Source organism: Zonotrichia albicollis, chromosome 34 (genome assembly GCF_047830755.1).
Source record: "Zonotrichia albicollis isolate bZonAlb1 chromosome 34, bZonAlb1.hap1, whole genome shotgun sequence".
NCBI classification, from domain to species: domain Eukaryota; kingdom Metazoa; phylum Chordata; class Aves; order Passeriformes; family Passerellidae; genus Zonotrichia; species Zonotrichia albicollis.
The window spans coordinates 1639210-1651311 of NC_133852.1; the positions used below are offsets into that span (position 1 = coordinate 1639210).

At 61.3% G+C, this 12102-nt stretch overlaps 1 protein-coding gene across 1 annotated transcript in view; it reads left to right on the forward strand.

The window, feature by feature from the left end:
* Window positions 1-2629: 2629 nt before the first annotated feature.
* Window positions 2630-12102, forward strand: part of SF3B2 (splicing factor 3b subunit 2) — a 33776-nt gene continuing 24303 nt past the window's right edge. The window contains 5 exon segments of the mRNA XM_074531334.1: window positions 2630-2797; window positions 4512-4576; window positions 6203-6320; window positions 7729-7811; window positions 10530-10635. Of these exon segments, the coding sequence (XP_074387435.1) occupies window positions 2776-2797; window positions 4512-4576; window positions 6203-6320; window positions 7729-7811; window positions 10530-10635 (394 nt within the window). The 5' untranslated portion in view covers window positions 2630-2775.

Below are 12102 nucleotides of genomic sequence, written 5' to 3' on the forward strand. Positions count from 1 at the left end.
GGAGCGGGGATGAATCCGTGAGGGGGGAGCGGGGATGGAGCCGTGAGGGGATTTGGGGGATGTGTGAGGAGAAGAAGGGAAATTTGGGGTTTTTGGGGTCACCTGAGGGGATTGGGGGGAGATCTGAGGGAAAATTTGTGGGGATTTGGGGTCATGTGAGGGAAGATCTGAGGGCTGGACGAGAAAATTTGGCGTTTCGGGGTCACCTGAGGGGATTGTGAGGAAATCTGAGGGAAAACTCGGGAGGATTTCGGGGATGTGTGAGGGGAAAAAGGAGAAATTTGGGGTTTTTGGGGTCCCATGAGGGAAAGGGGGAAAATTTGGGGGTGACCTGAGGCGATTTCGGGGAGTTTTGGGGGTCCCTGGAGGGGAATTTTTGGGGTGCTGAGATGTTTTAAGGGTCTGTGAAGGGGCAGAAGAATTTGGGGGGTTCTGGGGCAGAATTTGGGGGTCCCTGAGCCTCCCTTTTCCCGCAGGGACCCGTGAGGAGCTCCTGGAGCGGCTCCAGGCCTACACCCTGCAGGTGAGACCCCAAAACGGGGGCACCCCAAATTCTGCCCCGTCCTTGGGTCCCTTTGAGGAGGGACACTTATTTTTGGGGGGGTTTAATGGGATTTTATGGGGTTTGATGTGATTTTGGGGTGGTTTAATTTGTTTTTTGGGGGGGTTTAATGTGGATTTTGGCACGCTAGTGATTTTTGAGGGGCTTAATGTGATTTTTGGGGAGTTTAGTGTGGTTTTTGTGGGGTTTTATGTGATGTTTGTAGGATTTAATGTGGTTTTTAGGAGTTTAACAGGATTTTGGGGGGGTTTAATGTTATTTTGGGGGGATTTAATGGGGTTTTGGAGAGTTTAGTGTAATTTTGGGGGGATTTAATGTGACTTTGGAGAGGTTTAATATTATTTTGAGGGGTTTAATGTGATTTTGGGGGGATTTGACATGATTTTTGGGAGATTTAATATGATTTTTGTAGGGTTTAATGTGATTTTTGGGGGACTTAATGTGGTTTTGTGGGGATTTAATGTGATTTTTGGGGGGTTAATGTTATTTTGGGGAGGTTTGATAGGGTTCTTGTTGCGGTTTAATGTGATTTTGGGGAGTTCAATGTGATTTTTGGGAAGTTTGATGTGATTTTTCTGGGGTTTGATATTTTGTGGTTCAGTGTGATTTTTGGTGGGTATAGTGGGATTTTTGGGGCGGGTTTAATGGGATTTTTAAGGGGTTTGATTTTTGGGAGTTTAATGGGATTTTGGGGGGGGTTAATGAGATTTTTGGGGGAGTCAAATGTGATTTTAAGGCAGTTTTAATGTGATTTTTAGAGGATTTAATGAGATTTCTGGGAGGTTCAGTATAATTTGGGGGGGGGTTATTCCATTTTTTGGGGGGCTGGGGGTCTCTCCCCCCCCCCACCCTCCCAGAGGGGGGGTCCCCGTGTCCCCTCGGATCAGGGGGGGCTCACTGGGACCCCTCCCCAATTTGTGCCCCCCCCCCCAGACCGGGATCGTGCTGAGCCGGCCGGCGCTGCGCCCCGAGGAGGGGGACAAGGCCCCGCCCCCCCAGGTGCCATCGGGGGGGGGGGGTCTGGGGGGGTTTGGGGTGGGGGGACCCCAATTTGGATGGGGAGGGGTCCATGGGTCATTTTGGGGGGGTTTAAGACCCCTCAGAGCTCCAGATTTTGGGGTGGGGGGGTCAAGGACACTCAGGTTTTGGGTGGGGGGGGTTAAAACTTTCCAGAACCCACAAATTTGGGGTGGTGGGGTTAAAATTTCTCAGACCCCCCCAAATTCCGGGTGGTTGGGATGTTAAATTTTGGGTGGGGGGGGGGTCAATGACACCCAATTTGGGGTGGTGGGGGCATTAAATTTTGGGGTGGGGAGGGGTTAAAACTCCTCAGGACTTCCTCAAATTCGGGGGGTTAAATTGTGGGGTGGGGTGGGGGGGTCAATGCCACCAAATTTTGGGGTGGGGAGAGTTAAAACCTTCCAGAGCACCCAAATTTTTTTGGGGGGGGCTCAATGACACCAAGTTTTTGGGGTTGGGGGGGCTTAAAATTGTCCAGAACCCAAATTTGGGGTGGTGGGGGGGGGGGGGTCAATGACACCCAGATTTGGGGCTGGGGGGGTTAAAACCTCTCAGACCCCCCCCCCCCCCCCAAAAATTGGTGTATTAGATTTTGGGGTTGGCGGGGCTCAATGACACCCAGATTTGGGGTGGGGAGAGTTAAAACCTTCCAGAGCACCCAAATTTTTTTTGGGGGGGGGTTCAATGACACCAAATTTTGGGGTTGGGGAGCTTAAAATCATCCAGAACCCAAATTTGGGGTGGTGGGGGGGGGGTCAATGACACCCAGATTTGGGGCTGGGGGGGTTAAAACTTCTCAGACCCTCCCCCCCCCAAAAAAAAATTGGTGTATTAGATTTTGGGGTGGGGGGGGGTCAATGACACCCAGATTTGGGGTTGGGGGGTTAAATCTCTCAGACCCCCCCCCAAAATTGGTGTATTAGATTTTGGGGTGGGGGGGGGACATTAAGTATTGGGGTGGGGGCGCCCCAGCTGCCCCCCTGACCCCCCCTTTGCCCCCCAGCTGCCCCCGGCGCTGCCCCTGCAGCACCCCCTGGTGCCCCCCCCGCCCCCCCCGGGGCTGGGGCTCGGCTTCGGCCTGGGGGGGCCCGTGGGGGGGGGGGCCCGTGGGGGGGGTCCCGGTGCCGCCGCCGCCCCCCCCCGCGGGGCTCAGCGAGGAGGAGCGGCTGACGCTGGCACAGCAGCAGGCGGCCATGCTGCTGCAGGAGGAGAGAGCTCAGGTACCGGGGGATTTGGGGGGCAAATTTTGGGGTGGGGGGCTCATTTGGGGTGTGTTATAGCGGCCATGCTGCTGCAGGAGGAGAGGGCGCAGGTATGGGGAGGGGGCGAATTTTGGGGTGGGGGGCACGGGGATGGGGGGTTACAGCGGCCATGCTGCTGCAGGAGGAGAGGGCACAGGTATGGGGGGATTTGGGGTGGGGGGCTCATTTTGGGGGTGTTATAGCGGCCATGCTGCTGCAGGAGGAGCGGGCTCAGGTAGGTATTGGGGGATTTGGGGGGCTCCTTTTGGGGTAGGGGCTCCTTTTGGGGTGGGGGGCACGGGGATGGGGGGTTACAGCGGCCATGCTGCTGCAGGAGGAGAGGGCACAGGTACGGGGGGATTTGGGGTGGGGGGTTACAGCGGCCATGCTGCTGCAGGAGGAGAGGGCTTAGGTATTGGGGAGGGGGCTCCTCTGGGGTGGGGGGCTCCTTTTGGGGTGGGGGGCTGAGGGATGGGGGGTTATAGCGGCCATGCTGCTGCAGGAGGAGAGGGCACAGGTACGGGGTGGGGGGATTTGGGGGGCTCCTTTTGGGGTGGGGGGCACGGGGATGGGGGTTTTAGGGGCCATGCTGCTGCAGGACGAGACGGCACAGGTACGGGGGGATTTGGGGTGGGGGGCACGGGGATGGGGGGTTATAGTGGCCATGCTGCTGCAGGAGGAGAGAGCTCAGGTATTGGGGAGGGGGCTCTTCTGGGGTGGGGGGCTCCTTTTGGGGTGGGGGGCTGAGGGATGGGGGGTTATAGCGGCCATGCTGCTGCAGGAGGAGGGAGCTCAGGTATTGGGGGGCTTTTTGGGGTGGGGGGCTCCTTTTGGGGTGGGGGGCACAGGGGGGCTCCTTTTGGGGGGATAACAGCGGCCATGCTGCTGCAGGAGGAGAGGGCTCAGGTATTGGGGAGGGGGCGAATTTTGGGGTGGGGGGCTCAGGGGGGGCACCTTTGGGGGGGTTATAGTGGCCATGCTGCTGCAGGAGGAGAGGGCACAGGTATTGGGGCAGGGATTTGGGGTAGGGGGCTCCTCTGGGGGCGTGGGGGGCACGGGGGAACTCGGGGGTCTGGGCTTTGGGGGGGTTAAAGCGGCGGCCATGCTGCTGCAGGAGGAGCGGGCGCAGGTATGGGGAGGGGGCGAATTTTGGGGTGGGGGTTCCCTTGATGGGGTGGGGGGCACCAGAAGGGCAGGGGGGCTCTGGGGTTTGGGATTTGGGGGGGTTCATTGGGGTTTAGGGGGGGGGTTAAAGTGGCCATGCTGCTGCAGGAGGAGTGGGCGCCGGTCTGGGGGGGCTCCTTTTGGGGTGGGGGCACCTCTGGGGGGTGGGGGGCTTATTTGGGAAGGCAGGAGGCATGGGGAGCTTAGGGGGGGTTTGGGGGGCTTTGGGGGGTCAGATGGGGCCCTGCTGCTGCAGGAGGAGCAGGCTCAGGTCCAGGGGGGCTTTTTGAGGGGGGGGCTCCTTTTGGGGAGTGGGGGGGAGGTTTGGGGGGGTTTTGGGGGTCCGGGCAGTCAATGGTGGTGGGGGTGGGGCTGCTTTGGGGTGGGCGCCCATCGAGCAGGTGAGCTGAGGGATGGTTTTGGGGTGGGATTTGGGATTTTTGGGGGTGTTGGAGATTGGGTGACACTTTGTGGGGGCACCCTTGTTTTTTTGGGGGGGGGGGTCCTGACTGTGCTGCCCCCACCCCAGGGCCAGCACCCGTTTGGAGACAAGGCCAAGGAGCAGGAGCTGCTGGAACAGCAGAAACGGGTGAGGGGGGACCCTGGGGGTTGGGGGGGCTCCCAGGGTTTGGGGGGACTCCCAGGGTTTGGGGGGGCTCCCCTGGGTTTGGGGGCACCCCTGGGTTTGGGGGGACACTCAGGATTTTGGGGGGCTTTTCTGGGTTTGGGGGCACCCCTGGTTTTTGCGGGGGCTCCTCAGGGTTTGGGGGGACACTCAGGATTTGAGGGGGCTCCCCTGGGTTTGGGGGACACTCAGGATTTGGGGGGGCTCCCCTGGGTTTGGGGGGTCCCCCCTGGGTTGGGGGGACTCTTTGGGGTTTGGGGGCTCCCATCGGTTTGGGGGGACACTCAGGATTTGAGGGGGCTCCCCTGGGTTTGGGGGCACCCCTGGGTTGGGGGGCCTCCCCTGGGTTTGGGGGGTCCCCCCTGGTTTTTGGGGGGCTCCCCAGGGTCTGGGGGGGACTCTTTGGGGTTTGGGGGCTCCCCTGGGTTTGGGGGGACACTCAGGATTTGAGGGGACTCCCCTGGGTTTGGGGGGTCCCCCCTGGTTTTTGGGGGGCTCCCCAGGATTTGGGGGGGACTCTTTGGGGTTTGGGGGGGCACCCAGAGTTGGGGGGGCTCCCAGGGTTTAGGGGGGCACCTGGGATTGGGGGATCACCCTGGGTTTGGGGGTCACACAGGGTTTAGGGGAGCACCTGGAATTTGGGGGGACACTCAGGATTTGAGGGGGCTCCCCTGGGTTTGGGGGGTCCCCCCTGGTTTTTGGGGCGCTCCCCAGGGTTTAGGGGGCTCCCCTGGGTTTGGGGGATTCCCCCTGGTTTTTAGGGAGTTCCCCTGGGTTTGGGGGGACACTCAGGATTTTGGGGGGCTTTTCTGGGTTTGGGGGCACCCCTGGTTTGTGGGGGGCTCCCCAGGGTTTGGGGGGAGTCTTTGGGGTTTGGGGGCTCCCCTGGGTTGGGGGGACACTTTGGGGTTTGGGGGCTCCCAGGGTTTAGGGGGGCACCTGGGATTGGGGGATCACCCTGTGTTTGGGGGGTCACACAGGGCTTAGGGGAGCACCTGGGATTTGGGGGGACACTCAGGATTTGAGGGGGCTCCCCTGGTTTTGGGGGGTTCCCCCCTGGTTTTTGGGGGGCTCCCCAGGGTCTGGGGGGACTCTTTGGGGTTTGGGGGCTCCCATCGGTTTGGGAGGACACTCAGGATTTGGGGGGACACTCAGGATTTGAGGGGGCTCCCCAGGGTTTGGGGGGACTCTTTGGGGTTTGGGGGCTCCCATCGGTTTGGGGAGACACTCAGGATTTGAGGGGGCTCCCCAGGGTCTGGGGGGACTCTTTGGGGTTTGGGGGCTCCCTTGGGTTTGGGGGTCCCCCCTGGTTTTTGGGGGGCTCCCCAGGGTTTGGGGGGACTCTTTGGCGTTTGGGGGTATCACAGGGTTTGGGGGTTACACAGGGTTTAGGGAGCCCCCCTGGGTTTGGGGGGACACTCAGGATTTGAGGGGACTCCCCTGGGTTTGGGGGATCACCCCTGGTTTTTGGGAGGCTCCCCAGGGTTTGAGGGGACTCTTTGGGGTTTGGGGGCTCCCCCTGGGTTCCGGGGGTCTCCCCAGTGTTGGGGGGGTCACACCCAGCGCCCCCTGACCCCCATTCCCCCCCAGGCCGCGGTGCTGCTGGAGCAGGAGCGGCAGCAGGAGATGGCCAAGCTGACCCCCCCCGCCCCCCGCGCCGCCCCTGAGGGGACCCCCATGGCCGCCAGGGCCCCCCTGGCCCCCCGAGGTGAGGGGGGGGCACTGGGGGGGGTGGGGACACCTCTGTGCCCCTGTGCCACCCCCGCCCTGGCTGATGTCCCCTCTGTGTGTCCTTGTCACCTCTGTGTGTCCCTGTGTCCCCTCCCTGCCTGATGTCCCCTCTGTGTCCCCTCTGTGTGTCCCTGTGTCCCCCCCCGATTGATGTCCCCTCTGTGTCCCCTCCCTGCCTGATGTCCCCTCTGTGTGTCCCTGTCCCTCCCTGGCTGATGTCCCCTCTGTGTCCCCTCTGTGTGTCCCTGTGTCCCCCCCCGATTGATGTCCCCTCTGTGTCCCTGTTATCTCTGTGTGTCCCTGTGTCCCCTCCCTGCCTGATGTCCCCTCTGTGTCCCTGTCACCTCTGTGTATTCCTGTCCCCTGTCCTTCCCTGCCTGATGTCCCCTCTGTGTCCCTGTCACCTCTGTGTATTCCTGTCCCCTGTCCTTCCCTGGCTGATGTCCCCTCTGTGTCCCTGTCACCTCTGTGTGTCCCTGTCACCTCTGTGTGTCCCTGTCCCCTCTGTGTGTCCCTGTGTCCCCCCCCCCCCCGATTGATGTCCCCTCTGTGTCCCTGTTACCTTTGTGTGTCCCTGTCACCTCTTGTCACCTCTGTGTATTCCTGTCCCCTGTCCCTCCCTGGCTGATGTCTTCTCTGTGTCCCTGTGTCCCCTCTGTGTGTCCCCTCCCTGACTGATGTCCTCTCTGTGTGTCCCTGTCCCTCCCCGGCTGATGTCCCCTCTATGTTCCTCTCCTTGGCTGATGTCCCCTCTGTGTGTCCCTGTCACCTCTGTGTGTCCCTGTCCCCTGTTCCCTCCTGGGCTGATATCCTGTCTGTCCCTTGTCCCCCCTCCGGCTGATGTCCCCTCTGTGTCCCCCCCCGATTGATGTCCCCTCTGTGTCCCCTCTGTGTGTCCCTGTGTCCCCTCCCTGGCTGATGTCCCCTCTGTGTCCCCTCTGTGTCCCTGTGTCCCCCCCCGATTGATATCCCCTCTGTGTCCCCTCACTGGCTGATGTCCCCTTTGTGTGTCCCCCCCTGATTGATGTCCCCTCTGTGTCCCTGTGTCGCCTCCCTGGCTGATGTCCCCTTTGTGTGTCCTTGTCATCTTTGTGTGTCCCTGTCCCCTGTCTCCCCTCCTGGGCTGATGTCCCCTCTGTGTCCCCTGTCCCCTCTGTGTCCCCCCCCCCCCAGCTGATGTCCCCCTGTGTCCCCTCTGTGTCCCCTCTGTGTCCCTGTGTCCCCCCCCCCGATTGATGTCCCCTCTGTGTCCCCTCCCCAGCTGATGTCCCCTCTGTGTGTCCCTGTGTCCCCTCTGTGTCCCTGTGTCCCCTCCCTGGCTGATGTCCCCTCTGTGTCCCTGTGTCCCCTCCCTGGCTGATGTCCCCCCTGTGCCCCCCCCCCAGGCAGCCCCATGGGAGCCCCCCTGGCCATGGGAGCCCCCCGGCCCCGCGGGCCCCCCCCGCCCCCCGGAGACGACAGCAGAGAGGTGGGAATGGGGAGGGGTCTTTATTGTGGGGAGGGGGCTCTGTGGGGGGCTGGAGGCTCTTTATTGTGGGGAGAGGGCTCTGTGGGTTTGGGGTCTTTATTGTGGGGAGGGGTCTCTGTGGTTTTGGGGCCTTTATTGTGGGGAGGGGTCTCTGTGGGTTTGGGGTCTTTATTGTGGGGAGGGGGCTCTGTGGGTTTGGGGCCTTTATTGTGGGGAGGGGGCTCTGTGGGTTTGGGATCTTTATTGTGGGGAGGGGGCTCTGTGGCTTTGGGTTCTTTATTGTGGGGAGGGGGCTCTGTGGGGGGCTGGGGGCTCTTTATTGTGGGGAGGGGGCTCTGTGGGTTTGGGGCCTTTATTGTGGGGAGGGGTCTCTGGGTCTGGGGTCTCTCTGTGGCTTTGGGGGTTCTGTGTGGGGGTCCCTGAGTCTGGGATTTCTGGGTCTGGGGTCTCTTTGGGGGCAGTCCTGGGAGCCTCCCTGATTTCAGGGGGTCCTGAGGATCTCCCTGATTTGAGGGGGGGGTCCCAGGGGTCTCCCTCATTTTGGGGAGGGTCCCGAGGGTCTCCCTGATCTGAGGGGATTCCTGGGGGTCTCCCTGATTTCAGGGGGGGGTTTCCCTGATTTTGGGGGGGGATCCCGAGGATCTCCCTGATTTTTTGGGGGGGGGGGGTTTCTCTGATTTGAGGAGGGGTCTCCCCGGTTGTTGGGGGCTCTCTCTGATTTGAGGAGGGGTCTCTCTCCGATTGTTGGGGGCTCTCTCTGATTTGAGGAGGGGTCTCCCCGATTTTTGGGGGGGCTCTCCCTGATTTGAGGAGGGGTCTCCCCGGTTTTTGGGGGCTCTCCCTGATTTGAGGAGGGGTCTCCCCGGTTTCTGGGGGCTCTCTGTGATTTTGGGGGGGCTCTCCCTGATTTGAGGAGGGGTCTCCCCGGTTTTGGGGGCTCTCTCTGATTTGAGGAGGGGTCTCCTTGATTTCTGGTGGCTCTCTCTGATTTGAGGAGGGGTCTCCCTGGTTGCTGGGGACTCTCCCTGATTTGAGGAGGGGTCTCCCCGGTTTCTGGGGGCTCTCCCTGATTTGAGGAGGGGTCTCCCCGGTTGTTGGGGGCTCTCTCTGATTTGAGGAGGGGTCTCCCCGGTTTTTGGGGGCTTTCTCTGATTTGAGGAGGGGTCTCCCCGATTGCTGGGGGCTCTCTCTGATTTTGGGGGGGCTCTCTCTGATTTGAGGAGGGGTCTCCCCGGTTTTTGGGGGCTCTCTCTGATTTGAGGAGGGGTCTCCCCGATTTCTGGGGACTCTCCCTGATTTGAGGAGGGGTCTCCCCGATTGTAGGGGACTCTCTCTGATTTGAGGAGGGGTCTCCCCGGTTGCTGGGGGCTCTCCCTGATTTGAGGAGGGGTCTCCCCGGTTGTTGGGACTCCCTGATTTGAGGAGGGGTCTCCCCGGTTTTTGGGGGCTCTCTCTGATTTGAGGAGGGGTCTCCCCGCTTGCTGGGGGCTCTCCCTGATTTGAGGAGGGGTCTCCCCGATTGTTGGGGGCTCTCTCTGATTTGAGGAGGGGTCTCCCCGGTTGCTGGGGGCTCTCTCTGATTTGAGGAGGGGTCTCCCCGGTTTTTGGGGGCTCTCTCTGATTTGAGGAGGGGTCTCCCCGATTTTTGGGGGCTCTCCCTGATTTGAGGAGGGGTCTCTCCGGTTGCTGGGGGCTCTCTCTGATTTGAGGAGGGGTCTCTCCCCGGTTGTTGGGGGCTCTCCCTGATTTGAGGAGGGGTCTCCCCGGTTGCTGGGGGCTCTCTGTGATTTTGGGGGGGCTCTCTCTGATTTGAGGAGGGGTCTCTCCCCGATTGCTGGGGGCTCTCTCTTATTTGAGGAGGGGTCTCCCCGATTGTTGGGACTCCCTGATTTGAGGAGGGGTCTTCCCGGTTTCTGGGGGCTCTCCCTGATTTGAGGAGGGGTCTTCCCGGTTTCTGGGGGCTCTCTCTGATTTGAGGAGGGGTCTCTCCCCGATTTCTGGGGGCTCTCCCTGATTTGAGGAGGGGTCTCCCCGCTTGCTGGGGGCTCTCTCTGATTTTGGGGGGGCTCTCTCTGATTTGAGGAGGGGTCTCCCCGGTTGTTGGGGACTCTCCCTGATTTGAGGAGGGGTCTCCCCGATTTCTGGGGGCTCTCTCTGATTTGAGGAGGGGTCTCCCCGGTTTTGGGGGGGCTGTCCCTGATTTGAGGAGGGGTCTCTCCCCAGTTGTTGGCTCTCCCTGATTTGAGGAGGGGTCTCCCCGGTTGTTGGGACTCCCTGATTTGAGGAGGGGTCTCCCCGGTTGCTGGGGGCTCTCCCTGATTTGAGGAGGGGTCTCCCCGGTTGCTGGGGGCTCTCTCTGATTTGAGGAGGGGTCTCCCCGATTGTTGGGGACTCTCCCTGATTTGAGGAGGGGTCTCCCCGGTTGTTGGGACTCCCTGATTTGAGGAGGGGTCTCCCCGGTTTTTGGGGACTCTCCCTGATATGAGGAGGGGTCTCCCCGGTTTTTGGGGGGCTCTCCCTGATTTGAGGAGGGGTCTCCCCGGTTGCTGGGGGCTCTCTCTGATTTGAGGAGGGGTCTCTCCCCGGTTTTTGGGGGGCTCTCTCTGATTTGAGGAGGGGTCTCCCCGGTTGTTGGGGGCTCTCTCTGATTTGAGGAGGGGTCTCCCCGGTTGCTGGGGCCTCTCTCTGATTTTGGGGGTCCCCCCTGTGCCCCCCCAGGCCGAGGAGCCCGGGGTGGGCCCCAAGATCCCGCAGGCTCTGGAGAAGATCCTGCAGCTCAAGGAGAGCCGGCAGGAGGAGCTGGTGGGCGTGCCGGGGCTCTCGGGTGAGTGACCACAGTGTCACCCTGTGTCACCCAGTGTCACCCAGTGTCACATCAGTGTCACCCCAGTGTCACCTCAGTGTCACCCCTGTCGCACCTGTGTCACCCTGTGTCACCCCTGTGTCACCCCTGTGTCACCCAGTGTCACCCTGTGTCACCCCTGTCGCACCTGTGTCAGCCCTGTCACCCCTGTCACCTCAGTGTCACCCACAGCGTCACCCCTGTGTCACCCACAGTGTCACCGCTGTCGTACCTGTGTCACCCCTGTCACCCAGTGTCACCCCTGTGTCACCCTGTGTCATCTCTGTCACCTCTGTGTCACACCTGTGTCACCTCAATGTCACCTCAGTGCCACCCCTGTCGCACCTGTGTCACCCCTGTCACTCAGTGTCATCTCTGTGTCACCCAGTGTCACCCAGTGTCACCCAGTGTCACCCTGTGTCATCTCTGTGTCACCCCAGTGTCACCCAGTGTCACCCCTGTCACACCTGTGTCACCTCAGTGTCACCTCAGTGTCACCCCAGTGTCACCCCAGTGTCACCCCTGTGTCACCCCTGTGTCACCCAGTGTCACCTCAGTGTCACCGCTGTCGTACCTGTGTCACCCCTGTGTCACCCAGTGTCACCCAGTGTCACCCAGTGTCACCTCAGTGTCACCCCTGCCACCCAGTGTCAGCCACAGTGTCCCCTGCCACGCCCAGTGTCCCCAGTGCCACTTCAGTGTCACCAGTGTCACCCCTGTGTCACCCATAGTGCCACCCCTGTCACCCCTGTGTCACCCCTGTGTCACCCCTGTGTCACATCAGTGTCAGCTCAGTGTCACCCCTGTGTCACCCCAGTGTCACCCAGTGTCACCCCTGTCACCCCTGTGTCACCCGTCACCCAGTGTCACACCTGTGTCATCTCAGTGCCACCCCCCAGTGTCCCCAGTGCCACTTCAGTGTCACCCCAGTGTCACCCATAGTGCCACCCCCAGTGTCACCAGTGTCCCCTGACACCCCCGTCACCCACAGTGTCACCCCAGTGTCACCTCAGTGTCACCAGTGCCAGCTCAGTGTCCCCAGTGTCACCACAGTGTCACCCCAGTGTCCCCTGACACCCCCTGTGCCACTCCCAGTGTCTCCAGTGCCACCCTCACTGTCCCCTGCCACCCCCTGTGCTACCCACAGTGCCACCTTCAGCGTCCCCTGTGCCACCCTCAATGTCCCTCAGTCCCCACTGGATGCCCGACACCAGAGGTGGGGGTGACACCAAGGGTGGGGGTGACACCAAGGGTGGGGATGACACCAGAGGGAGGTGACACCCAAGGTGGGGGTGACACCAAGGGTGGGGGTGACACCAAAGGTGGGGGTGACATCAGAGGGAGGTGACACCCAAGGTGGGGGTGACACCAAGGGTGGGGGTGACACCAAAGGTGGGGGTGACATCAGAGGGAGGTGACACCCAAAGGTGGGGGTGACACCAAAGGTGG